The 22,593-nt window shown below is 46.1% G+C and overlaps 1 protein-coding gene across 2 annotated transcripts in view; it reads right to left on the bottom strand.

Moving 5' to 3' along the window:
• Nucleotides 1-6,191: 6,191 nt before the first annotated feature.
• Nucleotides 6,192-22,593, bottom strand: part of MOSPD1 (motile sperm domain containing 1) — a 33,390-nt gene continuing 16,988 nt past the window's right edge. Inside the window, exons 5-6 of one of the 2 annotated variants that reach the window (XM_077827188.1) lie at nt 15,202-15,363; nt 6,192-6,761 (exon numbers count right to left, since the gene is read on the bottom strand). In XM_077827188.1, coding sequence (XP_077683314.1) covers nt 6,730-6,761; nt 15,202-15,363 — 194 coding nt within the window. In that variant the 3' untranslated portion in view covers nt 6,192-6,729. The remainder of the gene's footprint in view (nt 6,762-15,201; nt 15,364-22,593) is intronic. The other variant, XM_077827189.1, reaches the window with a different exon arrangement.

Raw genomic sequence — 22,593 nt, 5'->3', positions numbered from 1 at the left:
TCCAGGGAGCCATGTCAATACACTAACATGTTACAACATGAATTACTACCAAAAACTGGTATTTGTGAAAAAATGTCATTAAAATACATACAGGGAAGGCCTAGTGCCTAGGGGTGAGAGGTGTTAGCTGGACACTGGATATGCTTTCAGCTAAGCTACCTTTGTTTGTGGATAAGTTTCTTATTACGAAGGCCATATATAGATGTTCTTCTTTAAAGCCTTTATTTCTAGAGAGGGTTCAAAGGTGGGGGGAGACGGGAATTGGCATGAAAGAGATAAAACTACAGCTTAAGGCACCAAACCCCCAAAGGTGTGAAATGTCCTTACTACAGAGAGCAAGTAAAAGGACTTTGCCTCATTCAACACTACGGCCTTCACAATGATGCCACTCTGCATTTCTCGTTAGGTTACATGTAACAAGCCAGAAAGCTGTGCGCTGAAATGTAGACTGCACCTAGACTAACTCTTGATTTAGTTGGGGAAACAAATATGACCTTTAAGTACCTTTCTGAGCAAGAGATGGCTTTGTTCTTCCCTTTCAGAAGGATGGTCACACATGTTATGCGAAGGTCATTTTCCCTGGGACCTGTTCTGCAATAATGTTTTAGTGAATAATGTGCTGGTGTCTGCATAGTTAATGTATGGCAGTTACCTGTTGCTGAATACCAGGTGGCTGATGTTCTGGCTGGGAATCCAGAGACAGAGAGGACTTCTGGAAGTAAGTCAATTATTTCGAAGGTTTTTTAGGTATGTAAAACGTCTGCTACCAAATTCTAAGCTAAGCAGTTACCATCCTGCATGGCGGGATGACTGGCAGGTAGGAAGCCGTTAACATGGGCAATGCAGTGTGTTTAGTAGTTGGTGTTTGGGTACATCTCTTCCATTTTTTGATACTTTGTCCTCCTAATTCATTTCTAAATGCACAGTCGAGGATAAGAACTGTTGAACTACATTAGAGCTGTTAAGTTTTTTTATGAACCTGTAGGTTGCGTGTGTGTATTGTGAACAGCTGTTATAAAATTTGGGCCTTCTCACCCACCAACTCAGATAAATTGCATTTGTTTCTGGAGAGCTGTTACTAAATATCTACAATCATACACTAACTCATGCCCACAGCCAATGTCAAGATAGCATCATTTTGATGCTCTTGGGATTCCTGGTAGCTTTTTGTTTTATTTATTATTATTATTTAGTTCATTGTACATAATAAATGTTCTTGCTGAATAAACAGATTCATGGGGTTAGTATATGGAGCAAGTGGGAAGTTTTTTTCTGAAACACAAGGGATGAGCTATTTCTAGAGGCAGGATACAGGGCTAAGATGGCCCGGCAATCTGTTCCAGTATCACATGATGTGTTCTAAGTGTTCAATAGGCAAACTGTGGAACTTACATTGATTTAGTGAGGGTGGAACATTGGTTAACTGACTATCTACACTTTTTCTATTGTAGGCATACACATTTTATGATTTTCTTTTAGAGAAAATAGGGGCTTGCAAGCATTTCCTGATCCAGAGCACTGATCCAGATTAGACACAAGTACATAATGCAGAGCTTACAGCCAGTGGTAAATTAACAACCATATCAGGTATTAAGTGATGACAACATTGATAAAGGTATTTCATCACTTAGTACCCAATAGGATTGTTCACTTACAATTGTGTGAGAGAGTTATATTCGTATAGCAGGTGCTGAAAAAACAGGGTGATTCAGTCTCTACTAATAAACATTTAAAGCAGTTCTAGCTCTGTGATCAAAGCATTTATCTGTTTCCAGAAGAGAAGGCTGTCTGGTTTGCGTCAGGAACTAGGAATGGGAAATGGCACAAACACTTTTTCGGGGGGTGTATTCACTTTCTCAGGTTGCATTTCTGGGTGTTAAATGCCCTACATATTCCCTTCTTTTCTCAGCTCCATTTTGAATTGAAAAGCTCGTTTCCACCTACTTTGGATCGCATCAGGAAATGCACGCCCCCATTTTCTTAAATAAAGTGATTTCACACAGGGTTGGTGACTAACTGAAATGTGATTAAAGTGAACTATGGGGCTGACTCCCACTGTGATTCTACACTGATTGCTACCAATACATCGTCTCCTACAGTTCCCGCCAGAACTGTCACCCCGCTACTCAAAGGTGCTCTGATGCAGTGACCCCTACTCAACTGTTAGAAATTCTAAATCTAAATGGCAGGGATGAGTCTACATGCTCTGATTCACTCCTAATGAAACGAAGTTTACAGGCCCAGTTGTCCTGTTTTGAAGTTAAATTACATCAAGCAGGGTTCGATTCTCTGTTTTTCTTGGCTCTTCACTGAGCCTGGATTACTAGAACATAGCACACTAAAACAAAGGGAAGGTCCAGATCTCTCTGCCAGCCAGGAAGGATCCCTTGTGCCCTATACATACTATTCCAGATGGGCTTCTCGGGTACTTCTAATACTATATTGCCTTTCTGAATCTATCCATCTGCTCACATAAAATCCTGCTTATCTCTTGCTGCCGCCACATTCCCTTCAAATGGTTTCTGTAAATCTCCCCTCAACTAATGCTAAAGTACCTGCTAATTTCCTGATGTCTTGTTTTCAATATTGGAGTTATATATGTGGACTGTATAACCCTCAGGAATCTCTCTTGAATATAATGAAGTTAAAGATTCACTTATTTTCTGCTCATTTCTTTTAAGTCAGGGTGTGTCACCTGCACTTCATGTTGGACTTGCATACACGGTTTAACCTTGCCATTTATCGGTGTACTAGCTGACTCCTTCTCTTGTGACTCCTGGAAAGAGAAATGCTTTCTTTATTATTTCTGAGAGACAATTACTATAACATTACCTCCTTTGTCAGTGCTTTGTTCTGAGTCAACCTATTTTTGTAAAACAATTGCACCTCTATAATTTCCTTGATGAAGAAACCTGTACTGCCAACATTCCTTTTCAGAGCCTTGGAATTTCCTGTTGTCATAGAATCATAGAATATCAGGGTTGGAAGGGACCTCAGGAGGTCATCTAGTCCAACCCCCTGCTCAAAGCAGGACCAATCCCCAATTAAATCATCCCAGCCAGGGCTTTGTCAAGCCTGACCTTAAAAACTTCTAAGGAAGGAGATTCTACCACCTCCCTAGGTAACGCATTCCAGTGTTTCACCACCTTCCTAGTGAAAAAGTTTTTCCTGGACTCTCTCCAATTTATCCACATCCTTCTTGTAGTGTGGGGCCCAAAACTGGACACAGTACTCCAGATGAGGCCTCACCAATGTCGAATAGAGGGGGACGATTACGTCCCTTGATCTGCTCGCTATGCCCCTACTTATACATCCCAAAATGCCATTGGCCTTCTTGGCAACAAGGGCACACTGCTGTCCTGCATTTTCAGTTAATTTCTAATCCTGGAGATGTTAATACACTAATTATGCACAACTGAGAACATTAGATAGGGCTGAGACTTGGTTTCTATGATGGTAAGCTCCTTGGGGTAGGGACAGTCTTTTTGTTCTGTGTTTGTACGATGCCTAGCACAGTGGGATCCTCGTGGTCCATGACTTGAGCTCTGAGGCTACTGCAGTACAAAAAAAGATGAACATATCATGTTAAAGGTACAGTTCAGTGATTGCGTTGAGATTAACCACCTCACCTTTGATGTCAGAGCTGCCATGGTTACGCACACAGTAGCAAAACTTAACAGATTGTCTTCACACACAATAAAAATGGACAGGGTAATACACAACAGTATGTGTGTTGTTTTTCTCCTCTATCCACGTCTACCTTCTGTTACAGAGAAGAATCAGAAGAAAGAAGTGAAGTGATTTGAGAAGACGTTAATGTTGAATCTGAAGAAGGGTGACTACAGCAGTAGATTAAAAAAGGAGCCAAACTTGTGCTGCTTGGTAATAAAAGGATGACATGTAGAATAATGGCAGGAAGAAGGCTACAGGAAGGGAGGAGTTGCAAGCGCTTTGGAGGACAGGATTAAAAATGATCTTGACAAACTGGAGAAACGGTCTGAATTAAACAAGATGAAAATAAGGACAAATGATAAGTACTTCAGTTAAGAGTACAAATACAACATGGGAAATAACTGCCTAGGAAGGAGTACTGTAGAAGAAGGTCTGGGAGTTGTATGGATCACAAAATAAATATGGGTCAACAATGTAATACCGGTGCAAAAAAAGAGTGATCATTCTGAGATGTATTAGCAGTGGTGTTGGAAGCGAGATGTGAGAATTAATTCTTCCACTAGACTCACCAGTAACAAGGCCTCAAAGAGAATACTGTGTCCAGTTCTGGGTACCACACTTAGGGAAAGACATGAACAAATTGGAGAGAGTCCAGAAGAGAGTAACAAAAATTATTAAAGGTCTAGAAAGCATAGAATCACAGGACTGGAAGGGACCTCAAGAGGTCATCTAGTCCAGTTCCCTGCACTCATGGCAGGACTAAGTATCTAGACCATTGCTGACAGGTGTTTATCTAACCTCTTAAAAATCTCCAATGATGGAGATTCCACAACCTCCGTAGGCAATTTATTCCAGCACTTATTGATCTATGAGGAAAGATTTTAAAAAATTGGTTTGTTTAGTGAGGAGAGAAGATGGGGGGTGGGGGGGAGGAAATAAGTTTTCAAGTATGTAAAAGATTGCTATAAAGCGGAAGGTGATAAAATGTTCTCCTTATCCACTGAGGAAAGGATAAGAAGCAATAGGCTTAACTTGCAGCAAGGGAGGTTTAGGCTGGACATTAGGAAAAACTTCCTAATTATAAGGGCAGTTAAGCACAGGAATAAATTACCTAGGGAGGTTGTGGAATCTCCGTCATTGGAGAGCATTAAGAGCAGGTTAGACAAACACCTGTCAGAGACGATCTAGATCAGCGATACTCAGACTGAAGCTCTCTAGTCACAAATTTGTCTCCTGCTGCTCTTTGCAGCACATGATAGTAAAACACTGTATGATTTAGTTATTAACCTAAGTTATTAACCAATTGTAGTTGATAAAATACTACTTGGTCAGTCACTTTACTGTGAGAATTATGTATACACACTAAATATTTCCTTGTCAGACTGTTTCAGTATGACTATATAGTACTAGAGTAAATGAAACAATGAATTCACACTATTGTAGCTCTTTTGGGTGATGTTGATTACTGATTTAGTTGGGGATTAGGTCCTGCTTTGAGCAGGGGGTTGGACTAGATGACCTCCTGAGGTCCCTTCCAACCCTGATATTCTGCAATTCTATGAATCTGGCTCTTGAACCACTGAGTATCACTGACTTAGATAATATTGAGTCATGCATCAGTGGAGAGGACTGGACTAGATGACCTACTGCAGTCCCTTCCAGTCCTACATTTCTGTTATTCCAGGATGGTACATGCCCTCAGCTCCCCTTGAAGTTAAGCTAAAGTAATAACATTATTATTGACTATTCCTACAAAGACTCATTATGTAAATTAATATCCAGGGCAGCTCTCACCTAAGTACTTCAACTTCACCATCTTTTGTGCAATCACTGTTAAATAACTTTTCATCTCTACGTGGTCTTTTCCTGCCCCCTCTATACATAAACAGAGAGGTAATGAATTATATGCAGGGGGAAAGAAGGTTTTAATTTCCAAAATGTTTTTACCCAGCTCAAGGCATGGTATATAGGCTTTTCATAAATAAGCAATGTAAGATTTTTGTGAAAGAACCAAGCACATTCTTACTGGGCCCTAGGTAGGGAACATTCAGCTTGTCTTTCAAAGTAGACAGATACTTACTTTGGAGGTCAAAGAGAGCTTGTTTCTTTTCCAGCATGAGACAAAACAGAAATGTATAAATTCTTCCAAACTATAAAAATCAAAGCTGAACTTCAGTTTCTTACAAAACAAAAACCAAGTATATTTGTCTAACACGTGTACATAGAGGACCTTGGCTATGTTGCTACACATATTCAGGTCATTACCAACGTAGTGGCAAGGTTTATTTCCGTACTACTTTGAAGTGGGAGTCCTGGACATGTGAGTTTTCTCTTGCTGGATGTTATGTATCTATACTTAAATATCTTGCTACATTTGTATGTTACATGTATTTATAAAAAAATTACAAAAATGTTTTATGATTTACAGTTATGATGCAAAAAATGTCTAACTGATTCCACAGTTAAGAAGAGCCCTATATCCCATATATTTGTTAATGATGTCAGGAAATGAGAATTAATTACTTCTCCATCTAAACTTAATGTATTTATTTCATAGTTTTTAGTGATGGAATTTCAAATTTCATCTTAACTGACAAGCCTTATGTAAACTCTGATCATGCTGGTATTTATACATAAAATGTTATGTAGTAACCTCTGTACTTACAGCAATGGAATAAACAAATGAAACTTTCAGAATGAACAGTTTGCTTTTATAGTGATCAAACACCAATGTGAACATGGATTTAAAATAACAAATGTTGCTTTAATATGTCTTTTGTACAGTAGATGTAGATATAAAAGTTTCTTCAAAATAATTTCACAGATATCACTAAACATTCCATAGCTGTAACAGAAGCACCTAAGAGTCTTGTTGTTTATTTATAGTTATACATAGATAAAATATATATTACACTTTTGAAAGTATTTTAAATCACTGAATAGCTTTTCTAGCATCTTAATGCATCACATGAGAGTAAAAGGCAGTCCACATTCATGATGTAAATATATAGTAAGATAAGGTTGGGGTTCTTTTTTTACATCCAATTAAATCATTACTCATGTCCTCAAGATAACCATGGTGATAAGACCTGAAAGATGAGAAATGAAGAACAGTTTAATTTAACTGAATAAAGCATTCAAAGTAAAGGTCTAACAGTTTTCCGTCACAGGCCAGAAAACAAGATAAGAGTGCATAAATCTACAGAGTGAAAATTTACACAGATTTCACTTAAATTATTTTATAGGAATAACTTTCAAATATTACTCAACAAAATTTGGCTTAATCAGAATCAATGATTGTTTAAAATGTTAGTTCTAAAGAACTAATCATGTCTAGATCATCCAGTCTGAACAGATCCAGAGATTTTAGTGGCAGAAGCGATGCACGTTCAGTGAACAATTATGGATCAGACTGTCCGGAAATTAACCTATTGTTGCTAGTCAGAGTCTGGGCAGGGACTGTCTTACTCTGCACATGCAGTACTTAGCACAATGAGCTCCTGATCTTGGCTGAGGCCTTTAGGTGCTTTTCTAATATAAATGTTGCTGGCACCACCTAAACTAAGTAACTGAAACATTGTTTTCATTTCAGCTCAATGCATTTAACAGCACCTTTATTTATAGACAGTTGTGTTGGGCAGCTTGACTTCCTGTCATCACTCACGCAGTGTGGGAAGTTCCCTCGGACTCTTCCCCAGCACCCATCAGAGTGTGCAACCAGCAGTAGAGCTACACTGAAAGGGGAGGGGCCTACAGGTGTTCGGCACTGTTGCTCTTGTATCCACTTGCTGCCTCCACTGCCAAAGGCCTTCCCCTATCAGCAGGGGAGCAGATTTAAGAGAAGTGTCAAACTTGATGTTTTACAAATAAGTTCTCTAGCCCTAATCATGCAACCTTCACCTGCCCCCAGTATTAACACTGAACTGCCGACACTCCACTTAAACCTGAAATGAACCTACTCTGTTGGGCAGACTGAGTGATTGATTTTGTTTGACTTGGTTTGCTTGACCCTAATTTTCTGACTGTCCCAGATTCTGAAACAGATAATATATTAGAGTCCAGGCCTGCAAGCGCAGAAGCACCTAATGCTGCACTGTGGTGAACCCTGTAATTGTTCCGTAGTAACTGATAGGTGGTGGAGAGAACTGAGTTCAAAGGCAGCTAAACACAGAGCTGCAAGTAAAGTAGTGCTCCCTGAACCGAAAAATATCCTTCCACAGGAATGCTCATGATATCCTCTCCCTCAGCACATCTTTAAAGTGGAAGTCCACAGTTAACTCTGAGATTACTGTACAGGGCAAATGAAAATCTGCTGGCCATTGAGAGTTTCACATCATCCAGGGTTTAAAATTAGTTAACCAATAGCTTAAAAAAACCCTTGCTCATGTGAAAGTACCAAAGGAGGTTAATACTCTGCACCTGGAGCACAGTCAGCCTCAATGCAGGTAGGTCACAATGGAAAATTAATGTGATGGTGTTGGCCTGCTGCTGCCATTCAATGTCCTAAATTGCAGGTTCTATTTAAGAGGTTCAGGATAGAGAATTCATGGAGCAAAGTTGCAGGAGTACTTTCCCTTTGATCAGCATTCCAACCATTCACAAACCTAAACCTGTTCTTCATACTATGGTCTAGTCTACGCTACACGGTTAGGTGGACATAAGGCAGCTTATGTTGACCTGATGATGTCAGTGTCTACACTACAGTCTTGCTCCAGGCGATGTAAGTGGTCTACTACACCAACAAAATAACTCCACCTCCACGAGAGGCGTAGGGCTTATGTCGGTGTAGTTATGGGAACGCAGTGTCTGTGTGTTCCTTACATCACTGTTGGCAGGACCTGTGAAATTGACAAGAATCCAGCTCCACTCTCACTCCCCTGGAGAGCTGCGTGGCTGGACCTCACTCCCAGCTGGAAGCCGGGGCGAGAACCCAGGAGGCCCTGGCCACTCCCTGCCAGGAGCCAGGCAGCCTTATCAATTTCACGGCTTCCCGCCCTGCTCCTGCTGTGGAACAGGGAGTGGGGGAGGGGGCAGCCTGCCGGGAGCCCAGCAGGAGCTGCCAGCAGAACTGAGGAACCAGGCTCTTAGCTCCACACACTGCCCCTCTTATGTCCATGGAAGCGCTCCTGGTGAGCCACTGACCCAAGAAGGGTAGCATGGACATGCACCACCATGGTAATTACACTAGAAATATAAGTCGACCTATATTAGGTTGACTTACAGCCACTACAGTCAACACACCCTCTGGCAGGCCCTAGCATAGAAAGTTATGACTACCAGAATTGGAGAGAACCTGAGCTTATCTAACTCATTTCACAACACCAAATACTGGGTTTATTAAATAGTTCATAATGGCCACTTATGCCATGTGTCAGGGGACCATGTAAAGCATTTAACTATAAAAAAGTGACTATGAACTAAAAGCAAAGACACTTTTCTCTTTCCCACCAACCCACCTAGTTACTACAGGTATAAGTCTGAGAAGAGAAGATGCACCATCCTCTCTCCATGTCAACAGATGTGCACTTTGGACAAGCAAGCAAAGTACATTCCAGACTAGGAATCTTTTTACTCCCGGGAGAACACCCAGTCGTTGGACTTTTAAATCTTGAGATTATTAGCTCAAGCACCTTATCTGATCAGCTGCTGTAATGGTACAGAGGGGAAGAGACCAAGACCCAAACCACATAAAAACCAAACACCTCAAATTGTATCCAGAAGCAAGGAAGCTAATGCAGCTGTCTGAAAAATCATGTATTATCCCATTTCTAGCACTGCATTTTGCACCTGCTATAGCTTCTGAGTGGTTTTCAAGAACAGAGCATATTGCAATCATCCTGAAGTTACAAAGTCAAGAATTACTGGATGCAGATCTGAAAAACCTATCACCACAGCCTCATATGAAGATGTTTTTGGCTACTGACACCAGGTGAGTTAAAATGCACACCCACAATACAGACTTGGACAAAGGGCGAATAAACCACCTCCAGAAGGCGCAGGGTCCACCACACAATTGAGTTGTTCCCCACCATCCCACTACCATCACCTCAATTAGATCTAGCCTAAGCCCTGGTCTACACTAGGAGTTGAGGTTGAATTTAGCAGCGTTAAATCGATTTAACCCTACACCCGTCCACACGACAAAGCCCTTTTTTTCAACTTAAAGGGCTCTTAAAAATAGATTTCTTTACTCCACCCCCTACAAGGGGATTAGCGCTGAAATTGGCCTTGCCAGGTCAAATTTGGGGTAGTGTGGATGCAATTCGACGGTATTGGCCTCCGGGAGCTATCCCAGAGTGCTCCATTGTGACCGCTCTGGACAGCACTCTCAACTCAGATGCACTGGCCAGGTAGACAGGAAAGGCCCGTGAACTTTTGAATCTCAATTCCTGTTTGGCCAGCATGGCAAGCTGCAGGTGAGAACAGAGCTCATCAGCAGAGGTGACCATGGTTGAGTCCCAGAATCGTAAGAGAGCTCCAGCATGGACTGAATGGCAGGTACAGGATCTGATCGCTGTATGGGGAGAGGAATCCATGCTATCAGAACTCTTTTCCAGTTTTCGAAATGCCAAAACATTTGTCAAAATCTCCCAGGGCATAAAGGACAGAGGCCCTAACAGGGACGCAAAGCAGTGCCACGTGAAACTTAAAGAGCCGAGGCAAGCCTATCAGAAAACCAGAGAGGCAAACAGTCGCTCCGGGTCAGAGCCCCAAATATGCTGCTTCTATGATGAGCTACACGCCATTTTAAGGAGTTCAGCCAACCGTGTGCTTTGACTCCTTCAATGGAGAGGGAGGCAACACGGAAGCAGGTTTTGGGGACGAGGAAGATGATGATGATGAAGTTGTAGATAGCTCACAGCAAGCAAGCGGAGAAACAAGTTTTCCCGACAGCCAGGAACTGTTTCTCACCTTTGACCTGGAGCCAGTACCCCCCAAACCCACCCAAGGCTGCCTCCTGACCCGCCAAGTGGAGAAGGGACCTCTGGTGAGTGTACCTTCTTGAATAGTATACATGGTTTAAAAGCATGTGTTTAATGATTGATTTGCCCTGGCATTCGCAGCCAGTACAGCTACTGGAAAAAAATCTGTTAGCGTGTCTGGGGATGGAGCGGAAATCCTCCAGGGACATCTCCATAAAGCTCTCCTGGATGTACTCCCAAAGTCTTATCAAAAGGGTTCTGGGGAGGGCAGCCTTATTCCATCCTCCATGATATGACGCTTTACCACGCTAAGACAGTAGCACGTAGTCGGGAATCATTGCAGAAAAAAGCATTGCAGCGTATGTTTGCTGGCATTCAAACAACATCCATTCTTTATCTCTCTGTGTTACCTCAGGAGAGTGATATCATTCATGGTCACCTGGTTGAAATAGGGTGCTTTTCTGAAGGGGACATTCAGAGGTGTCCGTTCCTGCTGGGCTGTTTGCCTATGGCTGAACAGAAATGTTCCCTGCTGTTAGCCATGGGGGGGAAGGGGTTAGCCACGTGGTGGGGGGAGACAAAATGCGACCTTGTAATGAAAGCACGTGCTATATATGTAATGTTAACAGCAAGGTTTACCGTGAAATGTGTCTTTTTAAATACCACTGTCCCTTTTTTTTTTTCCTCCTCCACCAGCTGCATGTGTTTCAAGGATCACAGGATCTTCTCCTTCCCGAGGCTAGCGAAGATTAGACAGCGAAAAAAAACACACTTGCGATGAAATGTTCTCTGACCTCATGCTGTCCTCCCACACTGACAGAGCACAGACGAATGCGTGGAGGCAGACAATGTCAGAGTTCAGGAAAGCACAAAATGACTGGGAGGAGAGGTGGCGGGCTGAAGAGAGGGCTGAAGCGGATAGGTGACAGCAGCGTGATGAGAGGAGGCAGGATTCAATGCTGAGGCTGCTGGAGGATCAAACTGATATGCTCCAGCATATGGTTGAGCTGCAGGAAAGGCAGCTGGAGCACAGACCGCTGCTACAGCCCCTGTGTAACCAACCACCCTCCTCCCCAAGTTCCATAGCCTCCTCACCCAGACGCCCAAGAACGCAGTCGGGGGGTCTCCAGCCACCCAGCCACTCCACCCCAGAGGATTGCCCAAGCAACAGAAGGCTGGCATTCAATAAGTTTTAAAGTGCTGTGTGGCCTTGTCCTTCTCTCCTCCACCACCCCACCCAGTGCTTCCCTCCACCACCCCACCCAGGCTACCTTGGCAGTTATCCCCCTATTTGTGTGATGAATAAAGAATGCATGAATGTGAAGCAACAATGACTTTATTGCCTCTGCAAGTGGTGATCGAAGGGGGGAGGGGAGGGTGGCTAGCTTACAGAGAAGTAGAGTGAACCAAGAGGGGGTCCATCAAGGAGAAACAAACAGAAGTTTCACACTGTAGCCTGGCCAGTCATGAAACTGGTTTTCAAAGCTTCTCTGATGCGCACCGCGCCCTCCTGTGCTCTTCTAACCACCCTGGTGTCTGGCTGCACGTAACCTGCGGCCAGACGATTTGCCTCAACCTCCCACCCTGCCATAAACGTCTCCCCCTTACTCTCACAGATATTGTGGAGCACACAGCAAGCAGTAATAACAGTGGGAATATTGGTTTCGCTGAGGTCTAACCAAGTCAGTAAACTGCGCCAGCACGCTTTTAAACGTCCAAATGCACATTCTACCACCATTCTGCACTTGCACAGCCTGTAGTTGAAGCTCCTGACTACTGTCCAGGGTGCCTCTATATGGCTTCATAAGCCATGGCATTAAGGGGTAAGCTGGGTCCCCAAGGATAACTATAGGCATTTCAACATCCCCAATGGTTATTTTCTGGTCTGGGAATAAAGTCCCTTGCTGCAGCTTTTGAAACAGACCAGAGTTCCTGAAGATGCAAGCGTCATGTACCTTTCCTGGCCATCCCACGTTGATGCTGGTGGAACGTCCCTTGTGATCCACCAGTGCTTGCAGCACTATTGAAAAGTACCCCTTGCGGTTTATGTACTCGCCGGCTTGGTGCTCCAGTGCCAAGATAGGGATATAGATTCCGTCTATGGCCCCACACAGTTAGGGAATCCCATTGCAGCAAAGCCATCCACTATGACCTGCACATTTCCCAGACTCACTACCCTTGATATCAGCAGATCTTTGATTGCCTTGGCTACTTGCATCACAGCACCTCCCACAGTCGCTTTGTCCACTCCAAATTGATTCCCGACTGACCGGTAGCTGTCTGGTGTTGCAAGCTTCCACAGGGCTATTGCCACTCGATTCTCAACTTTGAGGGATGCTCTCATCTTGGTATTCTGGCACTTCAGGGCAGGGGAAAGCAAGTCACAAAGTTCCATGAAAGTGCCCTTACGCATGCGAATGTTTCGCAGCCACTGTGAATCATCCCAGACCTGCAACACTATGCGGTCCCACCAGTCTGTGCTTGTTTCCCGGGCACAGAATCGGCGTTCCACGGCATGAACCTGCCCCATTAGTACCATGATGCCCACGTTGCCAGGACCTGTGGTTTGAAAGAAGTCTGTGTGCATGTCCTCATCACTCATCACCGTGCTGATGTCGCCTACTCGACCGGTTTCGCTTTGGCAGGTTCTGGTGCTGCATATACTCCTGGATAATGCGCGTGGTGTTTAATGTGCTCCTAATTGCCAAAGCGATCTGAGCGGGCTCCATGCTTGCCGTGGTATGGCGTCCGCACAGAAAAAAGGCACGGAACAATTGTCTGCCGTTGCTCTGACGGACGAGGGGCGACTGACCACATGTCTTACAGGGTTGGCTTACAGGGAATTAAAATCAACAAAGGGGGTGGCTTTACATCAAGGAGAAACAAAAACAACTGTCACACAGAATGGCCCCCTCAAGGATTGAACTCAAAACCCTGGGTTTAGCAGGCCAATCAATGCTCAACCCATGGAGCTATCCCTCCCCGCGGTATTCCAGGCAGGACTGAATCTCCATTAAACTTTTCAAGGTGCCCCTGACAGACCACACCGAAACGACTGTCAGCCGTTGATTTCAGGGAGGGAGGGAGGGGGGAGCAAATGAATACAAAACAAATCTCTTCTATTTCTTGTTTTGATCCACTCCATCTATCTTTTACATCTTTGGCTGGCAGCAGACAGTGCAATAGGACTACTAGCCATCCTCATCTCCTGGCTGCCAGAAGACTGTGCAATAGGACTGCCGGCAGGACTAAAGAGAATGACCTGGTCGAGTCACTGCTGTTTTAGTCCCTGTGCCCATGTCTGCCCAGGCGCTCCTGACCGACCGTACCGAGGCGGCCAAGAGCACCTTGGACATGATGACGATGGTTATCAAGCCTATTGCACCGTCTGCTGCCAAAAGGCAATGAGCTGCTGCTGTGTAGCAATGCAGTACTGTGTCTGCCAGCACCCAGGAGACGTACGGTGACAGTGAGCTGAGCGGGCTCCATGCTTGCAGTGGTATGGTGTCTGCACAGGTAACTCAGGAAAAAAAGGTGCGAAACGATTGTCTGCCATTGCTTTCACAGAGGGAGGGCCTGACGACATGTACCCAAAACCACCTGCGACAATGTTTTTGCCCCATTAGGCATTGGGATCTCAACCCAGAATTCCAATGGGCAGCGGAGCCTGCGGGAACCGTGGGATAGCTACCCACAGTGCAACGCTCCGGAAGTCGACGCTAGCCTCGGTACTGTGGAAACACTCTGCCAAGTTAATGCACTTAGAACATTTTGTGTGGGGACACACAATCGACTATATAAAAACAATTTCTAAATTCTAGAACTTCTATAAATTCGACCTAATTTCATAGTGTAGACATACCCTAAGTTTCAGGCTGCTCATCCTCATTTGAGTCCTGATCTCAGCCAGGCAATAGGAAAGCAGAGAGCGAGTCCAACGCTACTTTCCTTTAAGTCAGCACTGGTTGCTGATGAGTAACACAAGGCGCTCTCTCCATGAGATAAGTGGCTGCCTTCTCACTCCTTTCATTTTAAGGAGTAAGTCACAGGTTTGGGAATCAGATGCAGGTATTGCCCCTGTCCATTCACCCTTTAAGTGCGGTTCTGTTTCTCATGACTAAAAGCTAGGGTAAAAGGAGACAGCTCTTCACATTAGATCTCTTCTGGGTTAGAGGGGATGAAGAGAAGGAATTTCCAGTATCAACAGGTAAGATGACTGAACTACAATTTTACAGTGTAGAAGTCCTGGCTGAGAATACGTAGGAAACAGCAATGCATTTCAGTAGCTTTCTTTGACAAATGAGGTGGAGTAGACGCCTATATGCCAGGTTCCTGTTTTGAGGGTCAAATAAGACACTTATCCAGAACACTTATATTTCTAATGGTGAGGGCTTCCATCTCTGTCAAATACTACTGTGACCTTCTATGTTAAGTACAAGTGGAGATGGAACAGAATGAAATTAGTCTTGACCCTGGCCCTGAGACACGAAAGTACATCTTCTCATCAAGCCAGCAGTGTATTTCACAGAAGTTCCTTTGATTGACATTTTGACTCCAGTAGAGACTGGAAAAAAGCTGTTTAAAAAATCCTTTTCAAAACACTTACCTAAAACATAAGCAGCTACTAGCTTTTGATTCACACTTAAATGGAGGTAGAGAGGCACCACGGATTCCACTTCCCCCAGTGTCGGTAGCATTAGTGCTCCAATGCATACTATTCCTAGGAATACTGTTAGTAAACTAGGTCCCGATGAGGCAGATCTGTTTTCTGAAAAACAAAAATGGCATTCATTGCAATGAAAGTCTGCAGCGCTTCAAATGTAAATGTTTTGCATTCTGGAAAAATGTTTATAGCGCATGTGTGAGAGATGTTGCATTTGTCATGCCCCTATGGTCACCTCATCTACACTCTGCCCATTACTCCAACTCTGCTGGGATTAATTTTAACATTTCAAATCACCAGCCCACTTTCAAACATCCTTTTTCCTGAAGGATTACAATTACAAATATGTTTCCTTCTTTTCCCTATCTCCAGGGCTCAAGTTACACTAGTGGGAGGTGCAGGATCTTTGATCCCATGGCACGATTATGGTCTAATAGCCCATGATATCGCTGGAGAGCTGGGAATCCATACATTCCACTGATGTAAGACATTTATTTCTAGCACTGGTATATTTGGATATCAACCGTAATCACAACATTATGACTTACAGAAGAGCTGTTTTGGACATATATTAGAAAATGTTGTTGCTTATGATCCTTTAAAGCCATCCAGAAATGCAAGCTGGTGCAGAATGCAGCAGACACTTGGTAAGTGAAGTACCTTACTTCAAACATATTAGACCAGCACACCATGATCTGTACTGGCTGCCTCTTGGTTTCTGGATGAAGTTTAAGGTGCTAATATTGACTTACAAAGCCCTAAATGTTTTAGGAGCTGAGAAAGTGCCTCCCTCTGTGTGCTACTATAGCTGAGACCAGGAAAAGCCCTTGAGCTGCAGCCATGCATAAATGAGAGGGGTCTGCTGGCTGAACATTCTCAGCGAGGGCTCTGCAGCATTGGAATTCACTGCCCCACTTGGTCCTGGATCAAATGCCTTCAGGGTACATTGCAAACTCATCTTTTCCCCAGGCATTTCTGGGTGGGAAAGTGCTGAAAAGGGTGGGGGAGGATTGGAGCTTGGAAGCTGCCCAGCTTGCTGTTGGTGGATTATACTGAATTTTACTGCTGCACTTGTGACGGATTGCTCAGCTATGTTGAGGGTACTGTGACAAAGCTCTGTCCTTGCCTCCATGGGTCCCACATTTCCTGGCGGATTTCGCTAGCCTCAGAGGCTCACTGTGACCCTCCACGTAACCCTTCTTTCTCTAGAGACAAGGGTCACAGTCTACTGAGCCACTTTCATCATAAGCCAGCAAGGGAGGTGAGGAGAAGCTATCCTTCCTTGCACAGTCTCAGTGATTAATCAGGGGCAAAGGTGGGGGGGGGGGGGGAGGGAAGCTCGGGCCCACCCTCTACTCCGGGCTCCAGCCCAGGGACCCTAATAGTATCAGCTATGGTAGCTGACCTTTTAGAAACATGACATGTACAATTCCCTGGGCTACTTCCCCCACAGCAGCCCTCACTTCCTCAAGCTCCACTTCACCCTTACCTCAGGGCCTCCTTCCTTGTGCCTGATATGGTGTGTACTACTCAGCCTCTCCAACAGCACAACTTCCTCCCACAGCTCCTGACGTGCACCCCCACCTGACTGCCTGGGAGGCTTTTAACTAGTTTCAGCCAGCCCCTGATTGGCTTCAGGTGTCCCAATCAACCTAGCCTTCTCCCTGCCTTCTGGAAAGTTCTTAATTGGCCCCAGGTGTCTTAATTGACCTGGAGCAGCTTACACTTCACTTAACCTGGCACCAGGGATTTGTTTAGTCTGGACCAAATATATCTATCTCCCACTACTTTTCTATAGCCATCTGGCCTTGCCCCGTCACATATCCGCCCTCCCCACCCCTTGCTCAACACCATAGAGTTGGGCAACTTGGGACGCCAGGCAGTATGCTCATGAGAGGCAATCAGTGTTGCCATGGTGGCATCCAGCCCTGTGCCATATGCGGAACTGGAATGGTTGGAGGGATAAGAACCACCTGGTGACCCTTGCATTCTTTTCCTTATTCCGCTGTATCCACTGGAGGGGTGCATGGTCTGTCACAAGAGTAAATCGCTGGCTTAAGAGGTAATAACGCAGCGTCTCAATAGCCCATTTGACAGCAAGGCATTCTCTCTCGACTACTGCGTATTTCTGTTCTCTTGGGAGAAGCTTTCTGCTTAGATAGAGGATTGGGTGTTCCTCTTCTCCCACCATTTGCGACAGAACTGCTCCCAACCCAACCTTGGAAGCGTCTGTTTGTAAAATAAATTCCCTGTTAAAGTCCGGGGCTATGAGTACGGGGTCATTACAGAGGGCCGTCCGAAGATCTGTAAATGCCCCCTCTGCTGCATCAGTCCACTTTACCGTGTCTGGACCTCGGGCCTTCACCAGGTCCATTAGGGGACTTGCCCTAGTGGCAAAGTGGGGAATCAAACATCGGTAGTATCCTACCATGCCTAGAAACGCACGGACCTGCTTCTTTCAGGTCGGCCGGGGCCAGTTTTGAATTGCCTCTAGCTTATTCGTTTGGGGCTTCACTATGCCCCTTCCCACAATATATCCCAGGTACCTAGCCTCTGCTAGCCCTCTGGCGCATTTAGAAGGATTAGCAGTGAGGCCAGCCCACCTTAAGGTGCGCAGTACTGCCTCAACTTTCTCCAAGTGGGTTCCCCAGTCTGGCATATAGATGACATCATCTAGGTATGCAGCTGCATAACTAGTATGGGGGTGCAGCAGCTTATCCATGAGGCGCTGGAATGTGGCTGGGGCCCCATGTAGCCCAAAAGGGAAGATGGTGTACTGGAATAGCCCATCCGGGGCGGAGAATGATGTCTTTTCTTTAGCTTCTTTGGTCAGAGGAATCTGCCAGTACCCTTTTGTCAGATCCAGTGTAGTCAAGAATCGGGCACTACCCAGTCGGTCAACCAGTTCGTCGATGCGTGGTACGGAGTATGCATCAAACTGGGATATTTCATTCAGTCGGCGTAAGTCATTACAGAATCTCATGGTACCGTCAGGTTTAGGCACTAGAACAATTGGACTGGACCACTGACTGTAAGATTCTTCAATAACCCCTAATTCTAACATTTTCTTTACTTCAGCCTTGATTTCTTCTCTTTTGGCTGCTGGGATTCGGTAGGGTCTCAATGTTATCTTGGCTCCGGAGATTGTGCAGATATGGTGATAGGTCTCAGTCATCTGCCCTGGTTTTGTAGAGAACACATCTATGTTGCGATTAATCATGTTGGCTGTCTCGATCTTTTGGATTGGCGTCAAGTCAGATGATATCCTCACTTGCTTGTGTAAGTTATCCTCCTGGGGAAGGGTCTCCTGCATGACGAAGCATGCCTCTCGATCGTGCCAAGGTTTTAGAAGATTGATGTGGTAAATTTGCTCCGATTTCGGTGGCCTGGCTGCCGCACCTTATAGTTCACCTCTCCCACGGCTTCGATTATTTCGTAGGGTCCCTGCCACTGGGCCAACAGTCTATTTTCTGCTGTGGGCACCAGTACCATCACCCGATCCCCTGGTTGGAACTGTCGAAGCTTTGATTGGTGGTTACAATGAGTTTGCTGGGTCTCCTGTGCTCTCTCCAAGTGCTCCCATACAATGGGCGTAACTCAGGCTATCCAATCTCTCATCTGCAGTTCATGCTCAACTATGTTCCTTCCGGGATTTGGCTCCTCTTCCCAGGCTTCTCTGGCTCTATCCAATATGTCCCGAGGGTGGCGCCCATATAGACGTTCGAATGGAGAGAAACCCGTGGAGGCTTGCGGAACCTCCCGGATGGCAAACATGAGGTAAGGCAATACAGTATCCCAATCTTTCCCATTCCGGCTCACCACTTTCCTGATCATGGCCTTGAGGGTCCTATTGAACCTTTCCACAAGGCCATCTGTTTGTGGGTGGTATACAGAGGTCCGTAGGGCTTGTACATGGAGCAATGAACAGAGATCTTTCATCAACTTGGACATGAAAGGTGTCCCTTGATCAGTCAATATCTCCTTGGGTAGCCCAACCCAGGCAAAGATCTGTACTAGCTCCTTAGCTATTGTCTTGGAAGCTGTGTTGCGCAGGGGGACAGCTTCCGGGTACCGGGTTGCATAGTCCAGTACAACAAGCACATGTTGATGGCCCCGAGCTGTCTTCTCTAGGGGCCCTTCCAGATCCATGTTATCTGTTTGAAAGGAACCTCTATTATTGGAAGAGATATCAAAGGAGCCCGCAAGTGCGGGCGAGGGCTATGTAACTGATACTCCGGACAAGAGGTGCACCGTCGCCGGACATCTTCATGTAATCCTGGCCAGAAGAACCTCTGCAGGATCCATGCCTGGGTTTTCTCTACCCCAGGTGTCCTCCAAACAGGTGACTGTGGGCGAGACTCAATATGGCTTTTTGATTTTTTGTGGCACCAGAAGTTGTTGTATCTCTTGCTCCTGCATTTGCACCACGCAGTATAGGAGATCTTTCTTCACTATAAAGTAAGGTCCGGGACTCCAGACCTTCATAGAATATCAGGGTTGGAAGGGACCTCAGGAGGTCATCTAATCTAACCCCCTGCTCAAAGCAGGACCAATCCCCAATTTTTGCCCCAGATCCCTAAATGGCCCCCTCAAGGATTGAACTCACAACCCTGGGTTTAGCAGGCCAATGCTCAAACCACTGAGCTATCCCTCCCCCATACCTTCCCATCCACGGGTATCCCATCGATCTCGGCCACCTCTTTCCTGGCGTTATCATATCTGGGGTCCTCTGCCTGGTCCTGCCCAAAAGTCTCTCTCCCGGGACTAACCTGCCCAAGCTCCCAGGGGCCAGCTTCTGCTTCTTCCAACAGCTCGCCGCCGTCATGGCTGGGGGCAGCTTCTGGCTCATCTTCTGTGGTGGAAGTTTCTCTGTTGGCCGCTCGCGTCCATCTGCCTACTTGGGAGGTCTTCTGGCCCCGGGTCAGGATCCGGGTTCCCAAGGCCTTTGCAGCCTTCCTCTCTTTTTTTGTCTTCTGGGTCTTTCGGGGGGCTGAGAACAGATCCTGAGAAATCTCAGTGAACATTGGGGGTTGACATTCCACCAGTGATGAATCGCTGTCCTCAGGGTCCCCACCTCCCTCCAGCCTCTCCAGGGGAGTAAAATCAAACCCTAGATAGTCCCTCCCAACGACTACAGGATATGGAAGTTTAGGAACTACACCCACAGTCATCTCAATGGGGTTTCCCTTAACCTCTATCTCCACTGGGATGGTGGGGTCATGGCTCACGGCCCCATGCGCGCATGTCACTGCTACGCGTTTGGCTTGTAGTAGCTGACTATTTTTTACCAGCTTACCCGATATGAGGGTGATAGCACTCCCAGAGTCCACAAGCACTGTAGTCTCTGCTCCATTTATCCTCACTGGCCTGGTGTAATTATGCGGGGCTAATGCGACCCCCGTGAGGTGGATAAGGGAGCATGGGACCTCCCAATCCCCCAAGTTTCATTGCATAGGCTCCTCGGTGCTGGTACACTGTGCTGCTACGTGTCCCCACTCCCCACATACATAACATCTGTAATTTCTTTTAATCACTCCCCTATCCTGGGGGTTAGGGGGGTTGAGTCCCAGGGTTCCCCCCACTCAGGCCAATCCCTTCCTTCTGGGGTCCCCACTGGTTTTCGGCCCCCCCCTTCTTCCACCTAGGACTCCCCAGGGGTTTGGCTGCCCAACCTTCCAAGGTTGCGGTCGGGTGCTTGCTTCGAAAGGAGCCTTCCTTGGGTAGTCAGGTCAGTTTCCTGGCTGTCATCCGTCTTTCTACCAGTGTGATCATCTTGTCGTACGTGGATGGATTGTTCTGGCCTACCCATTTGCGGAGATCTGGCAGCAGTCCCCGCATGTAATGCTCAATGACCAGGGTCTCCAAAATCTCTTCCGGCCTGCACACCTCGGGCTGTAACCACTTCCGTGCGAGGTGTAGGAGGTCGAATAGCTGGGACCTCGGGGGTTTGTTCTCCTGGTATTTCCACTCATGGAACCTCTGGGCCCTTATCGCTGCCATTACCCCTGATCGTGCTAGGATCTCTGCCTTCAGATGGGTATAGTCAGTGGCATCCGTGGCAGGCAAGTCAAAGTAGGCCTTCTGGGCCTCTCCACACAAAAAAGGGGCGACAATGCTGGCCCACTGCTCCTGGGGCCACACTTCATGCTGAGCAGTTCTTTCACATGAGAGGAGATATGCCTCTACGTCATCTCCTGACATCATCTTTGGAAGACAACCACTGGCCCTCAGGGTTCGCATCCCGTCGGACCCCCGGGCCTGGGTGGTGAGGATCTTCAGCTGGTCCACCACCTCTCTCAAGAGGGCACAGTCTTGGGTCGCCTGGCTCATCAATAATTGATAGGTTTCCTGCTGTAGCCGCATAGACTCCTGTTGTGCCATTGCCTGAACCCGGGTGGCCTCCTGCTGGGCTGCCATGGCTTGTACCAGAGCTCTGACCACCTCCTCCATTGTGGTACAAAGCAAACAAACAAAAACAAAACAAAACAAAACAAAATCCAAAACCCTAGTGCACTTTTTTTTTTTAAACCTCTTTCTTCTGCCACGCTGTGAATGAAATCCCACTTCTAAAACCAGTTGGGACAAAGCTCTGTCCTTGCCTCCGTGGATCCCGCGTTTCCTGGCGGATTTCGCTAGCCTCAGAGGCTCACTGTGACCCTCCACATAACCCTTCTCTCTCTAGAGACAAGGGTCACAGTCTACTGAGCCACTTTCATCATAAGCCAGCAAGGGAGGTGAGGAGAAGCTATCCTTCCTTGCACAGTCTCTGTTGTCTCCCAGTCTCAGTGATTAATCAGGGGCAAAGGTGGGGGGGGGGTGAGGGAAGCTCGGGCCCACCCTCTACTCCGGGCTCCAGCCCAGGGACCCTAATAGTATCAGCTATGGTAGCTGACCTTTTAGAAACATGACATGTACAATTCCCTGGGCTACTTCCCCCACAGCAGCCCTCACTTCCTCAAGCTCCACTTCACCCTTACCTCAGGGCCTCCTTCCTTGTGCCTGATATGGTATGTACTACTCAGCCTCTCCAACAGCGCAACTTCCTTCCACGGCTCCTGACGTGCACCCCCACCTGACCGCCTGGGAGGCTTTTAACTAGTTTCAGCCAGCCCCTGATTGGCTTCAGGTGTCCCAATCAACCTAGCCTTCTCCCTGCCTTCTGGAAAGTTCTTAATTGGCCCCAGGTGTCTTAATTGACCTGGAACAGCTTACATTTCACTTAACCTGGCACCAGGGATTTGTTTAGTCTGGACCAAATATATCTATCTCCCACTACTTTTCTATAGCCATCTGGCCTTGCCCCGTCACAGTACCTAAGGGCAAAAACTCCCCGAG

This window comes from Eretmochelys imbricata, chromosome 9, assembly GCF_965152235.1.
Source record: "Eretmochelys imbricata isolate rEreImb1 chromosome 9, rEreImb1.hap1, whole genome shotgun sequence".
NCBI classification, from domain to species: Eukaryota; Metazoa; Chordata; order Testudines; family Cheloniidae; genus Eretmochelys; species Eretmochelys imbricata.
The sequence above is the reverse complement of the archived record's forward strand: the minus strand, read 5'-3'. Positions and strand labels throughout refer to the sequence as shown.